The sequence below is a fragment of the Rhineura floridana genome, chromosome 12 (assembly GCF_030035675.1).
Source record: "Rhineura floridana isolate rRhiFlo1 chromosome 12, rRhiFlo1.hap2, whole genome shotgun sequence".
Taxonomy (NCBI): domain Eukaryota; kingdom Metazoa; phylum Chordata; class Lepidosauria; order Squamata; family Rhineuridae; genus Rhineura; species Rhineura floridana.
Genome location: NC_084491.1, coordinates 29,350,571 through 29,372,899, shown reverse-complemented (window position 1 = coordinate 29,372,899; position 22,329 = coordinate 29,350,571). Strand labels below are relative to the sequence as shown.

Here is a 22,329-nt window from a genome sequence, read left to right as displayed (position 1 = left end):
CTTAGACCATCTTCTCCCCTGTGAGCCTCCACTGACTGAGATCTTTGGAGATTACTGTAACAAAATCAGAATTATTTATATGTTTAAAACTGTTTTGAAATTATGTTCAAGGGGGAAAGTGTTAATAGAATGTTAGTAGGTGCAGATGAGGTATGACTGACAGGTGGGAGGGGATGTGTGAGTGAAAATTCCAAAGGGAGGTTTGAAGAGAAAAGCCATTGGGGTTTGACAGAGTTAGATAGGATGAAGGATCAAGAAGAGAACATCTAGTTAGAAGGGCTGTGGGTTTGGGGAGAGGGTTTCATTTGGATTAATTGAGTAGGATAGGTAGGTAGGATAGGGATAATAACTTATTCATTTATTATCACATTTAGCATCTTGTATATAATAAAGTTCATTTGTCTGATTCAAAATACCATGTCAGCTTGGTCAAGAATGCTGCCATACTAAGGTGCTATTGCCTATACCAATTTTACAGACAGATTACACCAGTGGTCACCTTTTGGGGAAAAGGTGGTAAGGCTGAAGCTGGTGGTCTAGAGGGCATATCTGACTCATGCTGAGGCAGACTTCCTGGGGATTTCCTGATCCAGGTATTTGGTCATCAAGAGGTGGTAATCCTAGAGACACAGGAGCATCACACTACATTCCATGTCCCACCAACCTCTGAGATGTTTGTGACTGGAGCATGGAAAAGGGCTTTCTTTGTGGCCACAGGTAGATTTTCAAGCTGCAAAGGGAGGCACACCTGTGATGGCATTCCAAGATGCATGCTGAGCTCTTCATTTTAATCTCCCTGTCTTGGTAATTGAAATGTTTATCTGCTCCCCGTTCTCTTTTACAGTTAGTTATTATTTTGTGTGTCTGTTTTAATGTTGGATTTGGCGTGTTCAGTTTGTTAGCTGCCTTGAGCATTTATCTTAACGAAAAGGCAAGGAAAATATACTTTCAATCAATATGTGCAGTTTCAAGGCCAATGACTGGTCCTGTTCCAAACTCTGCGGCACACTGCTATGGATATGTAATCTCTTTCCAAAATGTCAGCTGTTAACTTTGTTTTCTCCTGCAGACAGTGCTTCGTGATGGCAAGAGGGAGAGCATTATGAGCACGCTCTTTGTCTCCCCATCTGACATTGAGAATGGCCACACCATTGTCTGCCGGGCCACCAACAAAGCCATTCCTAGTGGAAAGGAGACCTCTGTCACCATTGACATTCAACGTGAGTAGGTTAACCCTTTGCAGTCAGCCTTTGCCATTTTATCTGGAATGCCTTTTGCTGTCGGGACTCATTCCACAACCTGCATTCACAACCTCATTCCACCTGCTGTATCTGAAATGACCCACAGAAACAGATCAAATATCTAGTTAAAAATAAATTTCACAGCTCACCTAAAACCCACGAAAGAATAAGGCCACGAAACTCCCCAGGGAGGGAGTTCCACAGCCTGGGTACCACAACTGAAAATGCCGTATCCAATGCAGCAGCCAACCATACCTCCAAAGGAGTGGAATGTGGCACTAGTCCTCTGATATTGAATGTGGGTGGTAAGCAGCTTCACATGGAAGGAAGCAGCCCTACATGTATTCTGGCCATAAATCTTCAGCTGTATCCAGTGGTTCTCTGACTGCTTTTGCTGTGGTGGACTTGTGAGTTTTAATGTTGTGCAATGGAAGGTTTTATCCAATGTTCATCATACACAGAGTAGACCCATTGAAATGAATTGGTGTGACATCGTAGAAGTCAGTTGGATATGACACAAAGGAATCCAATGCAACAACTGTGCTAGTGGAAAGTTGTTGCACAACAGATTGAGTAGTGTGTTGTACAACAAAGTTAACCACGACCTGTTTATGCATTCTCTTGTGCAGAAACATTCCACTGGCACAAAACATTTTGCCAGTGGAACGAGTATATCACTCAGTTGACTTTGACTTTAACTAAGCTCTACATGGGATACAAGACCATGTAAGGCTTTATAGGTAATAATGAGCACTTTGAATTGAATTAGCGTGAAAAACTCTCTAGATTCACTTATGGCTTGATTTGTTTCGGTATATGCATGCTGCTTTTCCAGCAACAATGTTGAGTCCAAAGTGGCTCACAAAAATAAGAAAGCACTACAAATTAGCAAACAACATTTCTGACTATATAATATATGGGGAAGAAAACACAATAGCATGTAAGTGAAGCAGAAACCACAATACAATAAACAATTAATGCAGTTCAATAGAAACTCATAATCATTCAAAAATAATTTATCAGAAATAGCTACTGGGCACGAGCCCAGTGCCAGTTGACATCATCTCTCTAGGAAGGGGCTTGTTCACCCAGTGCAGCAGCGCAATCCCAGGCAGCAGCTGCTTTCATAGTTCTAACCACAAAGGAAGTGTGGGACTGATCTCACTTAGCCCAGGATGAAACGGGCGTGCACCTACAAACAGCACTACAGTCTCAGGCAGCAGGTTCTTTCATCATATGAAGCACAAGGAAACTTACACAAATAAAACTTGCCCATTCTAAGGGCCAAACTAGATATTACTCTAATTGCATAGCAAGTTGTGTTTTTTTCCAGTGGTAGGTGGTACCAATTAGGACTGGTAGGGTGGAAGGCAGGGAGACCCACAAAAGGTGGAGCCAGAGCCAATTACAGGTGGAGCCAGAACTAATGAGAGGTGGAGCCAACTAATTCTAGTTTGTCACCATCCTCCTGATTTCTATAAGGGGCAACATTGAGACTAAGGAGGAAGCTCTCAGACAGTGCCATCCCTAGACTGGATGTAAGTAGGCAGCAGGGCCGGATTTATGTATAAGCTAAACAAGCTTCAGCTTAGGGCCTCACATTACGAGGGGCCTCGCATTAGATAGAAAGAAAATAAACGTTTACAACATTGCCCACCGGGAAACCATAAACATCATACAAAATCAAGATAATTTTTGGTAGGTATTGAATATCATTGTTGTGGCTCACGTGCTGACAACAGTAAACAATTCTATAGAACAGCGTACACATGCAGCCTTTTGGATTCCTGCAGAAAACAGCCCATGTGTCAGCGGTGTTGTCAACTGCACTAACCCTATAAGTAATGCACATATGTGGAGCCCAGCGTTGAGCGTATGGTCAATGGTTTGATATGTGTAGTGTGTATACGCAAATCTGAGTCAATTACAAATACAATTTACTTTATTTCGATACATGAATCACTGAAGTATTGACGAGCTTTGCATCTTGCAATAAAAGGGCCTCACTCATGTTATAGCTCAGGGCCACAACAAGTTTAAATCCGGCCCTGGTAGGAAGGTAGGCATGTGGAGGCTGGCTCAGGGAAGACTGAGGTTAGTCGGGAAACACCCCACTTGCCCTAGTGGACCAGCCTCCACTGTTAATTTTTTACTTAATTACTGGTTGGAAGCCCAATTGTCATTGGGACCAGAGCATGCAGGAGGAGAAGTATATGACTTTCCCTCCCTAGCCATGATCTGGATGAAAGTCCCTCCCAGGCAGCGGTGAGGCTTGGAGGGGAGGGCAGATTCCCATTGATTCCAATGGTAACTCTTTTTTTCTAAACCACATAGCCATGCAGAAGGGGGATTTTCATGTGGATCACAGCTGGAGAGGGGAGGGATAAACCTCACCTCCCCATGCCCAGTAATCCTGATGACAATCACAGTACCTGTCAGTAGAAAATTGGCCCCAAGAGATTAATGGTGTAAATGAGACTATCTTCCTTTAGTCAATTTGTGATTGCCTTGATGGGAAATACAGGTAGGTTTCTGCAGTGGAGGCTGGCCCATTAGGATGAATGGGGCAGTGCCCCACCAACCTCATTGTGCCCCCAGCCAGCCCCCATCTGCCAGCCTTCTTCTGTATTTTCAGTCCAAGGGACTGCAGCACTGGCTGTCAGGTTTCTCCTCCTTAGTCTCAGGATTGCCTTAGTAGAACTCAGCAGGGAGGAGGATGGGGGCAAAACTAGAATTAGTTGGCTCTGCCTGTCATTGGCTCTGGCTCCACTTCATGTTGGTCTCCCTGCCTTCACCACAACCACCAGACCCAATGGGAACTAGCCACCACAGGGTTTATGTGTGGTATGAGATTTTCCCCTAATAAGAATGAATGCCATACATTGGAATACACTGAAACAAGTTCTCCATCACTGCATCTCATACACAAGCCAAAGTGTTGCAACATCCATGCTTGCAAAATTGGAATGTCTCAATGCATGAGTTATAAGAGTTACCAGTGGAGCATATAAGACCTTGGGGAAAAGATAAGTAGTTTATGTTTGTTTTAATCGAAGAAGTGAAGGTGTTGTAGGTATGAAGCTGATCTACAGGAATTATCTTAGCTGCTATATTTTGAATGGATTTATTAGTGAGGCAATCTTCTACTGGTCATCCGTCAAGGCCAAAGAGAAGTGTTCACAGCAGTCATCAAAATGCAAGGCAGTCATGGTCTCGATGATTTAGCTCTCTGTGCAACTAGCGGTTATTGCTAGATGAATTGACAAGATTCAGAAGCAGCCGGAAAATGAAGGTCTGGAGAGACAAGTGAAGGGCAAAGGTGAAGATACAATGCTGAGTTTACAGATCTTGATGGTGTTGTTGTCTGTTGTGATTGAAGTGAGGGAAATGTATGGAGAGGGGTTAAAATGTTATTTAACTGAATTGAGCTTAAATTGCTGACAGGATGTTGCATGTCAACTGTTCAGAGAGAAAAAAGACAATAGCTTCTTAGTCTGGTTAGTAAGAAACCAGCCTAGAACAAGAGAAGCAAAGCTGGGAATTATGCGTGGGGAACTCATGGGTATATTGTTGAATATAAAGTTGTGAATGAGAAGGTGTGAAGGAATTACAAAAAGGAAAGCAACATAAGTCATAATCCATAATGTGGGATGCAACTGTATTATGAGAAAATACCTAGGCCATTTCTTAGATCCTGGTTTTAATATCAACTGTACACATAGGGCTCATACTGTGCATGGCCTGTGTCTTAAAGAATGCATTCATAAATCCTATTTTACCCCCACAGTATTGACAAGTACCTCAGGGGTGTGTTTGACATGGATATCAAAGCATCAATTTTTGTACATTTGTTCCACATAGTAATATCTGATGGCTTTGCCATGTTGTCTTGTAAAGGACCAAAGGCGGTACCATTTGGATTTAGTAACTTCATGTGCAGTACAGCCATCATACATGCACAGTACAATTTAAGTTGGTGGTGTGCTTGGCCTACTTACCTTGGTAAGGGCATAATAGGAATCAAGAAGGACAAACTGTGTTGATATTGACAAGAAGACTGGATCATCACTGGTGTGTGTAGTGCATTACATAGTAGTACAGTGCTCTTTCAGTTTAGAACCTTTTCCCAACGTTGATTCAAAGCCAGTTGCTTCTCTAGCCCTAATAGTTGCAGAAAACAGCCTGGTGATCAGTGGTGCTGTGGATCTTGAAGTCTTAGAACAGAGATGGGGAACTTTGTGGCTCTTCAGATGCCAATGAACAAACTCCTATTGTCCCTGACCACAGGCCATGATGGCTGAGGCTGATGGGTGTTGTAGTCCAACAACATCTGAAGGTCCAAAGGTTCCCCATCCCAATCTTAGAAGCTCTAAATCTCAGTCTTTGGTGCACAAAACAGCAGCTTGCCCTTCTCCTTATACTAATATAGGAATGTAGGAAGCTGCCTTAGACCATCAGACCATTGGCCCATAGTATTGTCTATGCCTGGCAGTGGTTCTCCATGATTACAGACAGGATGCTTTCCCAGCTCTACGTGGGGATGCTGGGGTTTGAACCTGGGACCTTCTGCATGCAGAGCAGATACTCTACCGCTGAGCGATCGCCCTTTCCCATCTACTGCTCCAATCTTTCACTGCAAGTCCTGGATATCCAAATATCCATTATATCCCTATTTCTAGTTTCAGCGCTACTGACCTTTCCTTCAGCTCCAATTCATTCTTCTGGCTGGTATGCTGCCAGAAGGTTCTTCAAGAGATGCAAGCAGTTAACTCTGAGCTGGAAAGAAACTAAGATCTGAATTGAGTGTTATGTGTGTATCAGCTTGTAGTCGGCGGTGATGGAGCCTCCTCATAATCCCATTGGTGGGCTTGGCTGGCTATACGGTGATGCAAGAGAGGGTCTTCTTTGCTGTGCCCCCCCCCCAGACTTCCCCTGGAAGTTTGGATGGCAGAGACTGCTGACAAGTAAAAGCAATCCTATTCTCCCTGACAACTGGAATAAATTAGTATTTCCTCTTATTTATTGTTTTCTTGCTGTTGCACTACTGTTTATTTTTATTAATTGGGTTTTTAAAAATAACTGGTACATTTTATTTTGTGCACTGTTGGAAACTGCCCTGAAATCACAATGACATGATGAAATTGGAGAAATAAAATAAGAACAAATGCACGCATTAGTGCCATCCCCTAAGAATTATCATCGCATGGCTTTCAACAATGCTACTTTAACCCTTTCTTAGTTATCTATTTTTTGGCATTTATATACTTCCTAGCTAACCATATTTTCTGGGTAGCTTCACAAATGTAAAAGCAGTCAAATGAAATACAAATACCATCAAGCCTAAAAACAATAGATGCAAAAAACCTATAGCAGCACAAAGGTCACAGTAAAACCACAACAAAGCCATTACAGAGCAATATAAGATCACCAAAAACAATAAAAGCCAGCACTAAAACCAACAAAGGGGGAAACAAAATAGTTATAAAAATTAAAATGGACTACACCTTCTTTAATAAAGGAAAAAATATTCACCTAGTAATGAAAAAAGCATAAAATTGGTGCCTGGTGACCCTCTTTGGGGAGAACATTCCACAACCAGGGTGCCACCACCAAGAAGACCCTTTTTTTCTAATAGCCAATCACCTCACCTCATTAAGAGGAAGAACCTGGAGTGGGGCAGTCTCTAGTGAAGATATCAAGGTCTAGGCATGCATATTGAGGAAGGGAATAAAATCCCACAACAGAAACCAAGAGGTTGAGATTTTTCAGCCTGCCCTAATAAGCAGCAAACCACTGCTTTTGTGTCCCCATATTAAAAGGAGGTACATACAGCTCCTCCAAACAAATAGATGCTTGCTGCTGGGATACATTTTGGTCCCCAGTTTGCTGTATGGCAAGGGTACTGTCAGAAATCAGCCAGTGCCTTGCCCTTTTGTCCTCCCACGCCTCATTTAGCTTCCCAGCACATAGGGTTGAATGCATTTTAAATTAGTCTAGACTGACTCCAGTAGCAGCCACATTTGTGAAAAGTCTACTGATTGACTCAATAAAGCCTTTCTTTGTTGAGAGGCAGCACAAGGAACTCCATAAGACACACTTCTGCCTTCCTTCCGCCTCTTTCGGTATTTGCTGCTGCCAAATTTGGCCTGACCTTCCCCTCCTCTCTCCCCCTCTTCCCATAGCCCATCATCAGCTGCATTTGCAAATTCCTGCATCTGTATTTGCCATCCGTTTGCAAATTACAGGGCATTCAATATTAGCATGCCAGCTGCTTTCCTGATTCCAATTAAAAACAGGCTGAGCAAATTCCAGTGCAGCCGAAAATTCACCACTTAAAACTTCCAGCTATGCTGCCGGAAGATTAACAGGCTCTCAGGTTGTTCCTTAGCATGTCCTGACAGAGCTGGCAAGATAAAATGAGATAATGGTGTGGGTTATTTCGCAGCCAGCAAACAGTTACAACAGCTTCGAACATGGGGAGAAAACAGCAACACAGAACTTGAGGCATCATTATGGCATCCTGTACAGTACAGGGCCAGCAACGTGAGCTGAATCCCCAAAGGCACTGGAAACCAATTCAAAAAGGGGAGATTCAATACGAGACCAATTTTTACTCCAAACCATTAAGTAGACCATGCTGCGAAAAGAAATAATAATATCCCATCCAGCTATTAAAAGAATTTTTGCTTTTAATGGCCTATAATGGGCCTATCAGTTTGGCAGCAGTGGCAGGTGGATGGAGAGGGATAATAACAGGATGGATTCATCCGTCTACAGTAGAAAGAGGTTTGAGGTAACAGAAGTCCATTCCTAGGTGGGAGTTTTGTGGTTTCCTTCAGCACCATGGACAGGGTGTGTGTGTAAAATAATTGCCTTTCCCTTGGTCTCGGCCGACATGTCTACAATTTGAGCCCCTTGAAAGTAAGCAGAAGTTTCTAATGGGTTCACAACCATGATCCACTCACATGGAAAGACATATGACTCCACATGGGGTTTGTGCATATGGCCATTGCAAGGTGTGCAACTTTGGCAACCTCAAAGTTTCAAGGCCCCCGCTGGTGATTCCCTCTGTTCCTCACCTCTAATTGGCAGTAGCATGTGAATCTTTGCTGCGAGCACTGTCCTGGCAGCTGCCCTCCCAGTGTGAAAGGAGAGAAGACCTCAGAGGGAATGTGAATAAGAAATAACATTTCATACACTGCTTTGGTGAATCTAGCTGAGATACAGACCAGGCCAAAAGCACAATGTTACCAAAAATATTAATAATTAAAAGAACCCATTGGATCCGGCCAAAGTCCATCTAGTCCAGCATCATGTTCTCACAGTGGCCAACCAGATGCCTATGGGAAGCCTGAAAGCAGGAGCTGAATGCAGGAGCACTCTCCCCTCCTGTGGTTTTCAGCAACTGGTATTCAGAAGCAAACTGCCCATGACTGTGGAGTTAGAGCATAGCCATCATGGCTAGTAGCCATTGATAGCCTTATCCTCCATGAATTTGTCTAATCCTCTTTCAAAGCCATCCAAGTTGCCGGCCATCAGTGCCTCTTGTGAGAATGAATTCCATAGCTTAACTAGCACTTTGTGAAGTACTTCCTTTTGCCGGGTTTCCAACATTCAGCTTCATTGGATGTTGTCCATGAGCTCCAGTGTTATGGGAGAGGGAGAAAAACTTTTCTCTATCCACTTTCTCCATGCCATGCATAATTTTATATGCCTCTTACTCACCTTTCCTCTAAACTAAAAAGCCCCAGATACTGCAACCTTTCCTCAGAGGAGGCATCTTTACATTTTGAAATGAAATGAAATCAACATTGGGGTGGATTTAACCAATATGCAGCATTTTCACAGGGGTATGTACTTGTGATTACTTTGGAACCTGCTTCAGGTCTTTGATAGTGAGCCACTTTGGTTCAGTTTTTCAGACTATCCTTTGTCTTTGGTTCAGATCCAAACAGAGCCCCAATTCAAAATATCTGGGGGGGGAATCATGTTTCCCCATTTACTATCATGTGGAAATGGCAGTTTGTGGAGAAATTCTTTTTATTTATTTATTTTGTGAATGGTTTCCTATGAAGCATCTCAAAGTGGCTTCACAATGCAATAAAAACAATTGCATATATACAAACTTTTTTAAAAAAAATTGCATATATATATAAACAATTGCAGATGCAATGCGAATACTGACTGGGAGAAAAATCTCCACTTAGAAGGCTTGGTGAAAGAGGAAACTTCTGACAAAGGTACACATTTGTGCAAGCCGTTTCTCACCATTTCATGCCTTTTTGCATGTTATTTTCACTCATGTATTCATTTCCCCTAATATATGCATTTTTGTAAATGTTGTTTAGCTGGCAAACTGCATCCCAAGATTCTAATAAATGTGAATATTGAAGGATGGCTGTTTTTCAGTTCTCATATTGTTTCAGAAATTGTGAATTTGATCAATTCTGATTGAAATGCGAACTGAATCAAAATGCTCACCCATCCCTAGGCCTGACCCACCAGTGGCATGCAGCTCTTGGAAGGCTACCCAGTAAGGAATGTAGTCCTTAGGCTGAAAATGATTTCCCACCCCTATTTCAATCAGTGATGGAGGAGGCTGCAGAGGATGCAAGACCAGTTCTCCCTGATCCAGCTATGTCACCTGCCTGGGTCTTAGAGCTAGTTATAAGTGCCACCAGGCACCAGTTTTAGCAAGAAGGTGGTGCTCTGTCTTTCCTGTATCAGCAGACAGGGAGAAAGTGCTGGGGAACATGACTCCACATACCTGGTTGGGAGTTACTGGCAAGAGCCACTAGGCAGCAGTAGGATACCAGGCATCTCCCAGTTAGCAGTGTTTCTTAGGCCATTCTTAGAAGCCCTGAACACAGCAGCCACTACATGCAGCAAAATCACTCCTAATTAGTTCCTTCCACATCCCTCTCAAAAGCACAGTGATTGGAGTAAAATGAAGAGCCCTGGGAAAGTCACGCCCTGGTTGGAAGCTAGAGCTGTCAGTCACAGAATTGTACCCTTCTTCTCTCCATCCCTCACCTCTTTACCCTGGCCATTGACACCTGAGACATACATTTTTAGGGCCCAGTCTATTTTGTGATTTTAGGTTGTTTTTAATTGTTTTTAATGCTGTTATTTTTAAATTGCTGTAACGCGTCCTGGGACCTTTGGGTAAAGGGCGGGTAATAGATTATGATGATTATGATTATCCCCTCTTCCACCCGCATGGGATTGTTCTTTTTTATTTTTATTATTATTATTATTATTATTATTCTAGTTTATGTATACCCCGCTTTATGGCCAAAAGGCCCTCAAGGCGGCTTAAAAGAAAAACACAATATAGGAATGCATCAATAAAACAATACAATTTACAAAATTAAATAACAAAAAACATTATTAAAAAACAGCTATTACAACTTCCAGTAAAAATACAGTGTGGTGCAGGTGCCTGGGGTGGCCGAAACATCTCAGGCTACCCCCAACAAAGCTATGGGTTGGTTCTCTCTCTTTCCTTCTACGTTTGCAAGTCCAACACATTCAATTACATTTCTGATCAGCTTCTCTGATGGTAAAATACGAGTAAGCTTTCCCTAGCACCAGCCGGTCCCGCAGAAGCAGGGTGGGTCATGGCCTGGATGTCATTCCCCATCCCGCTGCCATAGTTGTAAAAGGCAGCAGTGGCGCCAGCTCCCTGCTTGGTGGCCATGTTGATATTTTCAGAGAAAGTGCAGCCACCACCCCGCTAGATGAGGGTGAGCCATGATGTACCTGCAATGGCAATAGTGGCTGGGATGCTGAAGTTGGTGAGGGAGTTGCAGGCATTGATGACTTCGAGCCCCTCCAGCAGCACTAGCACGCTGGTCAACCGCCGCAGGGGCGAGTCCTGCCCTTAGACGCCATTCTCACCAGTGCTCCAGCCTCTCTGGTTACTGCCGGGCATCTTCCACAAGACATTGAGCCAAACGGTCCAGACTGCCTGTGCTGACACCGCGTAACAGAGCGGTAGAGCCAAGCACAACAGAATGTCCAGGGCACAAAGGGCAGGCAGCCACAATGCCTCAAGCGATGAGGGAGGAAAGGAGAAACAGAAGAGCTGCTCCTACCACCATCTTGATCTCAATTAACCAGAGTTTTTTATGGAGAGATCAGAAGCAGTGCCTCATGGTGCTTTTTACTTAGGCAGTGTTTCTTCCTAAGCCAAAATCAGCACACGGGGTGCTGGCCACTTCTGATCTGGCAGCACCCCATCCCCATATGAAAGAGGATGATTCTTCAGAACCATCTGTTATGACATTAGGGCCATGAAACCCTCTAATACTTTTAACAGCTTGGTCCAGTTGGCTGGTGCTAAAAAAAGTTGGCCTTTGCTGTTTGGGTCAGTGGGGAAGGCTGCCGTGTGCATGTTCCAGCTTCTGCTGTGTGTGCAACATCAGTCCTTAATGGCCTCACTGCTTTTAAGACTAAAGGCATAAGAAATGAATTCATTCTGTGGATCAGTAGCCCCATAAATGACTTGGCAGAAATCATGCTTCTGCTCCTTGAAATAACATCACAAATATCTACACTCAGCAATAAAAGGACCTCCACTTCCTGGATCACTCTGGCAGGATAAATTAAAGGAAACTTCACTTTTTCATACTACAAATAAAAAAAAATCCTAGTTAAAATGACAGGCCCTAACCTGTTATTAAACTGCAGAGTCCATCCAGCTCCCCATCCAACTCCCCTCTCTCATTCCCCCCCCAAAAAGAGACCTGAGCTTTGCAAACAGAGAGACTAAGCAACTCCAGTTGCAACACCTGTTCAAAGTGATTTCCGTTCCACCAGCCATGTCAAAGCAGGCCTCCTGTGAGTTATGTGCCGAACATCACAAGTGGGATTAAATTCATGTTTAATAGGTTGATATGCCATAAACAATTTATACTGCCAGAATCCAGTGGCTGTATGGAAATGCTCATCCTGCATGCCAGGAAGGAGCAGGGCAAGGTTACTGCTTCTTCTGACTTTTCCGCCAGCATTCACAGCTTTCTCCTGCTGCACTAACACCTCCTGTGTTTGTGTTAGCAACTTTGGCTTGTTTTCAAAAAGTAAGAGAGAGTGGGGAGTGTTCAAGGACTGCTGGCGAGTTAGGGGTGTGGATGAAGGCGGTAGGGAGGGTTGAAATGGAAAAGGGAGTTCAATAAGGAGAGCCAAGTTTTGGTAGAATAGATCAGATAAACTTTTGAAATCATTCCAGTCGCTGGATTTTTCCCCCATCAGGGCCTTTATATGGAGAGGAAATTTGTGCCTTTTTAGGTCTCCTGCAGGATTCATTAAGTAACCAGCAGACCTGAGATGGCTGCCTTCAACTTCAGCCCTATACTTGGTGGACATGCTTCTGGATTTGAGGGATAGTAAGGACTACAATAGCAGTTAAGAGAGTTAATTTGCCAGGGCAGATTAAAGAATGAAGGAAAGAGATCCCTTCACTGATTTCAGAACAGGGAGTAACATTTGGGTAGAGGCATGATTGGTGGTGACAAGAGATAGGGCCTTCTCAGTGGCTGCACGGTGGAATAATGCACCCCCTCTCTGGTTTTCTTCTGCCAGTTAATGAAGACATTATTCTAGCACAGTTTTGCCTTGCCAAGCAGATTTTTTTAAATTTAAAGATTGTGTTCTAGCTGCTGCACCTAACTTAGCTGTGTTTAGTATTGATAGCATTGTTTTATGATATTGTGACTTCAGTCACAGAAACCTGCCCTGGGTGATGCATGCACATTAGAAAGACAGGGTAGAAAATTTTCTATGAAATAAATACATCCACAGAGGAGGTTGCCTGCTGAATCTCTGCATGATTCATGACTGTGGCCTTGCCCTCTTCTAATCAGCCCCTGCCCTGGGGTGGGGATTTTTTTTCTGAATCTCTGCAGGTGATTAGATCAGTCACTCCCAATGCAAAATCACAGCAGAGGCACCTACTCCCCCCCCCCGGAGTAGAGTCGACCCTGAATCACTGCTCTGTTAGTGCTCTCCTACTCAAGAGGCATGTTCAGAACAGTGATTCATACAGAACCACTAGGGCTGCAATCCTAAACACACTTACCTGGAAGAAAGCTCCATTGGACACAGTGGGACTTACTTTTGAGTAAACATGTATAGGATTGCACTGTAAGGGTGAATAGTTCTTTTCTCAAAGTAAACTGGTCCAGGAGGTGGAGGAGTGAATCATGACTCCCTGGGGGTGCAGGCAGGGATTGTTTCTCAATATTACAAGTCTGAAACACAATGGCACATGCCCTATAATGTTTGGCAATTCAGTTTATGCATTCTTCACTAACTAAGAGAATGAGCCAAATAGACTTGGTAATTCAAATGAATTACAAAAAAGCCAGGCATGAATTATCAGTTGCAACCAAGTGGAATTACATTATGTTGAATGATCACTTATGTAAATTTTACTTGATTTCTGGTGGGGAATCTTTGGCATGCTATTACTTGATCATTAGAAAGTATGATTCCATTTGCAAAGGAAAGATCAAAGGCTTTCATTCATTCTTATTGTTAATCTACCTTTTTTTTTAAAAAAAAAGAGAAACGTTCAGAGCAAGAGGGAGCCTGCTCTCCTTTAATGTATAAAGAGGATTCTCCTGTACATCCTAAACAGAGCTACTAAACAATTAAACAATGGGAATGCTACTAAAGCGAAGTGTGATTCATACTATAACAAAGGAAGGTGATTAGCTGTTGTTGTCTAACAATGGGGAAGTGTCAGGATGCCTGCAAATGAATTAGGAGTGCGCTATATATCTCAGGAACATTATGGGAGCACATCTCATTTATATTCCAACCTGGTCCTGCCTTTATTGTCATTTGGATTGCACATTTTAAAATGAGATTAGGCTAAATTGAAAATACCTATAATTTCTCATCATAATTTCCCAGCCAAAAGGCAGGTGGCTGCACTGCCAACAAAACAGGAATCCTGGCTTGGTAAAATACCAGCTGCCCTAAAGAAGTTGGAGCCAGCAAAGGAGGGCCCATCGCAAGCTACGTTGTCTATCACCACCTAATTATTTATCCTTTCCCTCCTATCTAACTTCCTCTTGGAGCTGCACCAGCATCATCGTTGCTAGCTGACACTACCTCCCTTTCTCTTTTTAAAAAAGTGTGTTTTTTTCAGATCTCATTCTGGAGAGCTTTGCAGTTCTTTAAAGAGGAGAGGGCACGTGAACTTCCATGAATGACAGATTGCCCAGCCATGTCTAGCCTTCTGTATTATTATTTTTATTAATAATTATTATTATTAACTGCTTAATGCCAAGATAAGCTTCTAAGTAGTTTACAAAGTATAACAACCATTAAACATACACATCCATAATTAAAATACATCCATATTTTTTTAAAAAAATACACAATAAAACAATTCCATTAAAACAACGAAGCAATTAAAACAGGAGACTTAGGCCAAGAGATCAAGGGAATGCATGTGTAAAGAGGTGCATCTTGGAGAGCCAACGGAATGCCAATACAGATGGGGCCTCTTGTGATTCATGTGTAGATGTGGGGAGTGTTGGATTCATTGCATGGGATGCTGTTAGTTCACAGCATTCAATAGGGAAGCCCAACAGACAGTGCCTCCTGAGAGCGGTGTGCCATATAATATTTCCCAGGATCCTTTGCAATGCACAAGGACTCAAAGGCAAACGAGTAGGAGATCCAAGGTGAACAAATCAATGAGGAGAGGGGTCCCTCAAGGCAGAAAGCTTGAAAACTGATAGTCTTAAAAAAAACTGATGGTAGAGGGGTGGTGTTTGTTGTTATTTTCTCAGAGTTATTTTTTGTTCATGGTCTGAGGCAGCAGAGGCAACTTGTATGGTCACCATTCAAAAACATAGAGACAAAAGTCATATTTTAGAGGAATAGAGAACCTGTGGCCCTCCAACTGTTGCTGGACTCCAACTCCCACCATCCCTGACCATTGGCCATGCTGGCTGGGACTGATGGGAGAGTTGGAATCCAACAGGATCTGGAGGGCCACAGGTTTCTAACTCCTGTTGTATAGTGTCTCTCCTCTTCACTGAGATAGTTCTACAGGGACAAGTAGCCTCACTCAGCATTCCATGCCTGAAATCCACCAGATTAGTCCTCACTAACAACAATAATAGCCACACTTAATATACTCCAGACTTTGAGCATGATTTTGGGAAACAGCCACAGCTCAGTGGAAGAGCATCTGCTTTGCACGCAGAAGATGCCAGGTCCAATCCCTGGCATCACCAGGTGCGGCTGGGGAAGTTCCCTGCCCGAAACCCTGGAAAGCTGCTGCCAGCTAGATAGACCAATGATCTGATTCGTAAAAGGCATCTTCCTCTCCTACTGGAAACAGTGCAACATACTGATAGTCCCACCCCTGCCACATTATTACAGTTGCTAAGGCCTGCTATAGCAGTAATGACAATTGAACGAGCTTTGTGTTACCATGCTTTCTTGGGAAACCCACACATCTGAAATCTACTTTTCTGTGTTCAGGGAATACGCCCTTCTGCAACATGAATTACTGGGTGGCATAGGGAGAGGATTACTTTATTGTTGGGGAAAATTCTTTGCTCTGAGGCTCTGGTTCTATTCTGCAAAAGGACAGGCTGCTGTCAGTCTGGCCAGAACTAGAATGCTGACATAGGAGCGCAGTATGCATAAGTTTATGGACTTCAATCAAAGTAGAGTGCTCCTGTAAGGTACCCAGGAGGAAGTAACAGTGATGAGGCCAGAGCTTTTGAATTTTATTGAAATGGTAAATAAAAAGCAAATTGCAAGGTACATTACTGAAGGCTAGTCCCAAGAAGAAGGAGAAAGAGGTGGACAGATGTAGCAGTGATGTAGCAGTGATCCCTCAGCTTTCAGGGGAGAAGGAAGGGATATGGAGGAAGCTGGAAAGCAAGAGAGAAGAAACCAGAACTTATCCTTCCTAATGATCTGTCTGAACACACATCAAAGGGAGAGGGAGTGAGGGTCTTCATAATCAAGGTGAATCCAAAAGAAGGCAAAAGCAGCAGGCATTCCTCAAGCACAGCAAGGCTCTACCAGTCAAGGATCACAAGATATCTGGGGGGAGGGCATACAGACAGAAACAGGGACTCAAAACCAAGAGTTGCAGGAGTCAGTCAGACTGTGTATCTTCCAGCAAGACTGCTTTCTTGAAATCTTACTGGTTTCAGGGATCCAAGACCTTTTATACTCTCAGAAAGACAAAAGGTTACAAAGACTAGAATGACAAATGAAAGGAAGATTTCCAGACACACACACCAAAAAAGGAGGAGGATTTTCTGCAGTTTTCTGGCTAGAGGGGTGGTTTACTTTAGGTGGGTGAAAATTGGTACAAACTGGAAGGTCACACAACAACTCAGGGCTCTCAATAGCTAACTGATGCCTGGTATAGTATTGCCTTGATTGTATTACAAAGCAGATGAGATTTGGCTAGACATTTTGTACAGTTCCCAGATTAGTGAATAGATGGGTGGGGCATTTTCTTTTTCATGTCAACTAAGGGTCTCATTGGGTCCTGCAAATACCCCCTGTTCTACTTTGTTAGCTCTTGCCGGCTACCATTTCCAGGTGATAATATGGAGACAAAATGGGGCTGAGAAGTGTCTCTCTTAGTTGTGCTCAATGAAGGTTTGCAAAAGCCCTTCTTGCCTTCAAGACAGCTATGATTTCAGCAATGCACATACGAACTGGATAAGGCCAGATGTTGGAGAAATGAACAGAAGCTGTTGGGTCCTTGTTCCTTCTGCTCAGGTTAAGAGGTGATCGTTCTTCTTAGCAGAAGAACAGGTGGATCATGAATAATTTAGTTTTTTGAGTGACAAACTCCAGAAGTCAGAGCGTTCAGCCTTCTTCCACCACCTATTGACATCTTGCTCGCTCTCACTCTCTTCACTCCCACCTTCCATAGATCCACACTACCTTTAGGGATGGTGATGCCATGCCACACCAAGGACTGACAGCTCTGCCCAATCACCTGATTAATATTCATAAGAAGCAGATGGCTAGTTGACTGTTCAGAAAAGGTTCTTTCTCCATATGGTCAGTAGACATTTTGAGTGGGGCGCTCATTCACTACTAAGTGACAATTATAGACACACTCACAAACAGAACAGCAATCATTAGTACAGCACATCAAATCAATTTGCCCTATAATTAGTGCATCATTTCTATAAAGATCAGGTACTGGGGCTCAAAACTGCCTGGAACTTGCACCCTCAGATACAAAATGTCTCTCTCCCAATCTGGTGCCATGCTGGAACATCAAAACATCTGGAAAACACCAGTTTGGGGAAGTCTTTTCTGTCTCTTTATCATCAATGTGCAAAAACTAGTTGTGATCACTCATTGATGAAGGAAAGCAATAGTGCTGATTCTCCAGTTTTCATATTATCAGCAGATTGGGTTAGTATAAATTTACAGAGGGAAAATTGCATGCTAGCTTTTATTTGCCGGTAACATCATGTGAACCATGCAAATTTAAAGGAGATGTGAGTAGTACCAAACACACAGTAAACTGCCATGTAGATGAGTCCTATGCCTTCATAAAGCAACAGGATGCTTGTATTATTCTGCAATCCTTTGCACACTTTCCCAGGACTAAACCCTATTGAACACACTGGAGCTTACTTCTGAGTAAACATGTATAGGATTGTGCTATTGCAACAATGTTCTATAAGATTCCTTTATTAAAGGTCAAGTCTGCATGATAACAATAATACTCAAAGGTGCTATTTTATTTTATTTTATTTTATTTAAATCCACCCTGCCCTTCTACCAAACATGTTCTTCAGGTTAGTTTATAAAATCCATACAAAACAACAGCAGCAGCAACAACAACAAAATCAATCAACAATCTAACCAACAGTTAAAAGCTATAAATAGTAACAATTACTATTAACTAACCATGAGGGTTCAAGTTGTAAACCAGACAAATGTCTAGTAGGGGGAAGTGACACCTTCCGAAAGCTTTATTACCTAAAGCAGGTATGGGGAACTTGTGGCCCTCCAGATGTTGCTATACTCATTAAAACTCCCTTCATTCCTGATTGTTGGTCATTCTGGCTGAGGCTAATGGGGGCTGTAGTTCCAACAACATCTGGAGGGCTGCGGATTCTCCAGCCCTGACCTAAGGCTTTAGGCAAACAGGATGGAGTTCACCTGGCACCTAAACTATAGTACAAGATGCAGCTAGGTGAATATAACTAAGGAGGGACTTTCCATAGCGGTCAGCATCTATTCCATCAGGCTGTAGGAGAAGGAGAGAGATGGGACCATAGGGTCTTTATATCATCTCTGCAGAAAGGTCAGTGACTTTTGGCTCTTTCCTCAGCTGTCCTTTATCTGCAGGTGTTTCATCAGGCCATAGGAGAGACAGGGCTGGAGGACCTCTCTATTGGCTTCCCTGAAATACCAGCTCCAAGACTAGTGCCTGAGTTTGTGGTTTCTTCCCTCTTTCCTCCCAACCCCTTTTCCTTTTGTTTTGTGCCTTTTAAATTGAAACCTTGAGGTCAGGTACTGTCTTGTCTTTGATATTTGTAAGCTGCTCTGGAAGCCTTTTTCATCTGAAGAGCAGGATAAAAACATTCTGAATGAATGAATGAATGAGCTACAGCCAAAGAAAAGGCAGCGCCCACCAATACTTTACATACATAGGATTGTATTCAGGTAACTTTTACACAGCATAGACACATTAAAATGAATGGTCATGATTAACTTTCAATAGGTTTACTCTGAGTAAGACTAGCATTGAATACCATCCATTCATCTTATATTTTTATGAGTGGCATGCTACCGTGAATGCTTCTGCAGAAGTATCTGCCTTCGCTGAAGAGTTCACAGGTAGCACAATGCTTACAGGCAAGGAGAGGCAAATCTTAGCTGCGATGGCATGGCAAAGAGAAGAAGACAGTGACGATGACGAGAGGGGTGGCAGGGGGGCCTAGCAGGTGGGAACTAGCCAGCCCCAGCTGGACCGTAACTGGGGCCTAGCGAGCAAGCGAGCAGCAACAAGGCTATAAGGTGAGTGGGGAGAGGGGAAAGGTTTAGAGACCTATGGAGAGGGAGGGGGAGAGCTTTGGCGAGCAGTGTGTGTGCGCAGGGGGATTCTGGCAACCTGTGTGTAGTGGAGTTGAGATGGGATTGGTGAGGGGGTGAGGGACAGCTAGGGGCAGCTGGCAGAGGCAATAGGGGGAGTGATAGGGGGCGGCATGGCAGAGGGGATGAAGAGATGGCTAGGGGGCATCTGGCAGAGAGGTTGGGGGAGGCCTTGGGGGTGCTGTAGGGTGGGGTGTAGGCAGTGTTGACAAGTGAAGCAAGCAGAAGCAGCAGCCCCTAGTACATAAATACATACTTATGTGTGGAAGCCACAGTCACAGAAAAGGCATTTTTATTTTGTTTCATTTCCCCCCTGGCATTCCTCCTCCAAGTAGCCTGAGGTGGCTTACATGGTTTCTGTTCCCCATTTAAAGTAGACTGAGAAGTGACTGGTTCAAGATCATCCAGTGGGTTTTGTAACTTAGTGTGGATCTAAACCCAGGTCTCTCCAATTTCTATCACACACTCGGTTCCTCTGGTTCCAATGCACTCGGCTTATATCATCTTAGTCACACTTACTTGCAACAAGTTGAATGATTATCCCTATATTACAAATGGTTGTATGTGTGTGAGAAGATGCATTTTGGCAAAGGCCACTGGAGACTTCTTAAGTCTCATCTCAGTGACTCAGTCTCATGCTAGCTCTATTCCAGCCTTCTCCAACTGGGTGCCCTCCAGATGTTTGGGCAACAGTTTTCATCAACGCTCGCTAGGGATGGAAGTATCTGTCAATTTCAGTTCCCTCAGTTTCCCAGTTTTCCGATCTTAAATTCAGTTCTCCACATTTCTGCAGAAATGTGCAAATAAATAAATAAAATCCTCATGAAAATCCTTCTTCAGAATTTTAATGTGAATTTCTCCTTATAAGCACATTGTTTTGACTGATGTGCACATTTTTGCAATCAATTCCTCCTAATATAATGCATTTTTGTATGTTGTTTCACTGATATATTTATTTTTATGCACGCTTTCCCCCTAATATATGCGTCTTCAAAACACTGGTTGGCTGGCGAACTGCATCGTAAAATATGGACAAGTGCAAATTTTGAAGGATGGGTGTGTTTCAGTTCTCATGTTGTTTCGGAATGTGAGAATTTGATAGCTTCGGCTTGAAATGTGAACTTAACAGAATTTCTCTCCCATCCCTGCAACCGACTGGCTGTGTTGGCTCAGGCTCATTGGAGGGATCTCTGGTAACAGTACATTGTCTGACAGCCAAATCTTCTGTGTAGACTAGGGTTTTTCTTATTTTGCTTCCTTTTTCCTTTTAAAACTTGCCTTTACTTTATTTGCACCAACTCAGATGCTTGTTGTCATGTCTTGTTTTGCTTTTAAAGTGGGGGCGGGGGGGGCAAACAGGAGCCTGAAAAGCTGGATGCCCTTTGACACCAATAAGAGCTTGGCAGGGATGTTGAGGCTGATGAAAGAGAATAAATGCTTTTTTCAAATTATCAGATTCTCCCAAAATCATTGCACAGGGCGGTGTTAAATGGGAATAGTTCAAAGCAGTAAATTTTATTTCCTTAAATGGGATTCACAACCACTCTCCGTTTTGATGTGTGATGTCACATGCACATTAAATAAAGGGTGGTTTGGGCATTTCTGCCAAGTTCAGGTTTGTTAATATACCACAGTCCTTTCCATTGTAAAAAACTAATATTTGAGTCCATGCAATGAAGGGGGAAAGGAACTCAAAATATACAAAAAATGCTACCAGTGCCAGATTTTAGGAGAAGCATCCTCTGATCCCAGCCTAGACATGTCACTGGTGCCATCTTCAGAGTGATACCAGTCTTCAATCCATATGTCTACCTATGTTGGAATGGAAAATGTAGTTGCTGTTCTGGTTGGGGTATGGGTGTGTTTATGCTGATTCTTCCTGACCTGCTCACCAGCAGGGCACATGGATTATATCTCAGTTAGCACAAGGTGCCAAATGGAGCATAATGGATCACCCGCCTCAGCAATTGTGTCAGCCAAAACACAATTGGGAAATTGAGCCAGTCTGGCTCAGACAGTAGAGAGGGAACAGATCTGCGAGATGACAGGAGCCTCCTGTTTCAAATTTTCTGTGTGACAACTTAATTTGCCACACAGGAATTAACTCCCTTTTCACCAGCAGCATGGTGGGGGTTTTCCCCTGCAACAACTGGCTGAAGAGCTATATGTTGAAGCATTTGGTAAACTGGTTCACAAATTAAGGAAGCCTCTTTGGAACTGTTGAAGGCATCTTACCTTTAAACAATGTCCATCTGCTTTCAATTCAAAGATTGCTTGCTGACACCAGGAATATTCCATAGCGGATGACTGAATGTGACTATCAAAGCATATAATATTATCAATGGCTACTAATAATGATGGCTAAAACACCTCCAAGATCAGAGGCAGTATACCTCTGAATACCAGTTGCTGGGCAACAGAGGGACAGAGGGCTGTTGCATTCATGTCCTGCTTGTGTTCAGGCCTTCCCATAGGCATCTGGTTGGCCACTGTCCTCACTCCCCCCCAGGAGATTCAGACTCAGGACTTTCTGCTCGGCTGTTGCCAATGGCTTTAATCCACAGGTTAACGCAGGATTGGAACACAGATCATGTTACAGATCACACTGCGTTAATGTCAATACAAGGCACTACTTGGCATGGCTACTCAATCAAAGATATTGTCACAACACTTGAATCCCCTCAATAAAGGACACAACTACTTGCGTGAGATTTTCTCTTAGCTCGGGACTGGGCAAGCAAGAGGGCACTCCTCCAGGTAGGCTGGTTAACAGGCTCAGTCTGTTTGCACCTGTGTGGCTGGTTCAACCACATCAGCTGACATCTTGGGGGAGGGACTACTGATGGGCAGATCACTGCCCCTCCGACATCCTCATCCCCAGGTCCCAAACCACTGGGCCTGTCCCTAGATCTCCTCCTCCTCCTCCTCCTCAGACCAGTCCTGCCAAGAGTTCCCCATGGGGCTCATGGCAGCC

The 22,329-nt window shown here is 43.4% G+C and overlaps 1 protein-coding gene across 4 annotated transcripts in view; it reads left to right on the top strand.

Annotated features, from left to right (window-relative positions):
- Nucleotides 1-22,329, top strand: part of KIRREL3 (kirre like nephrin family adhesion molecule 3) — a 973,594-nt gene that overhangs the window by 743,280 nt on the left and 207,985 nt on the right. For all 4 annotated transcript variants that reach the window (XM_061592926.1, XM_061592928.1, XM_061592927.1 and 1 more), the window contains one exon: nucleotides 1,070-1,220. In XM_061592926.1, the coding sequence (XP_061448910.1) occupies nucleotides 1,070-1,220 (151 nt within the window). The remainder of the gene's footprint in view (nucleotides 1-1,069; nucleotides 1,221-22,329) is intronic.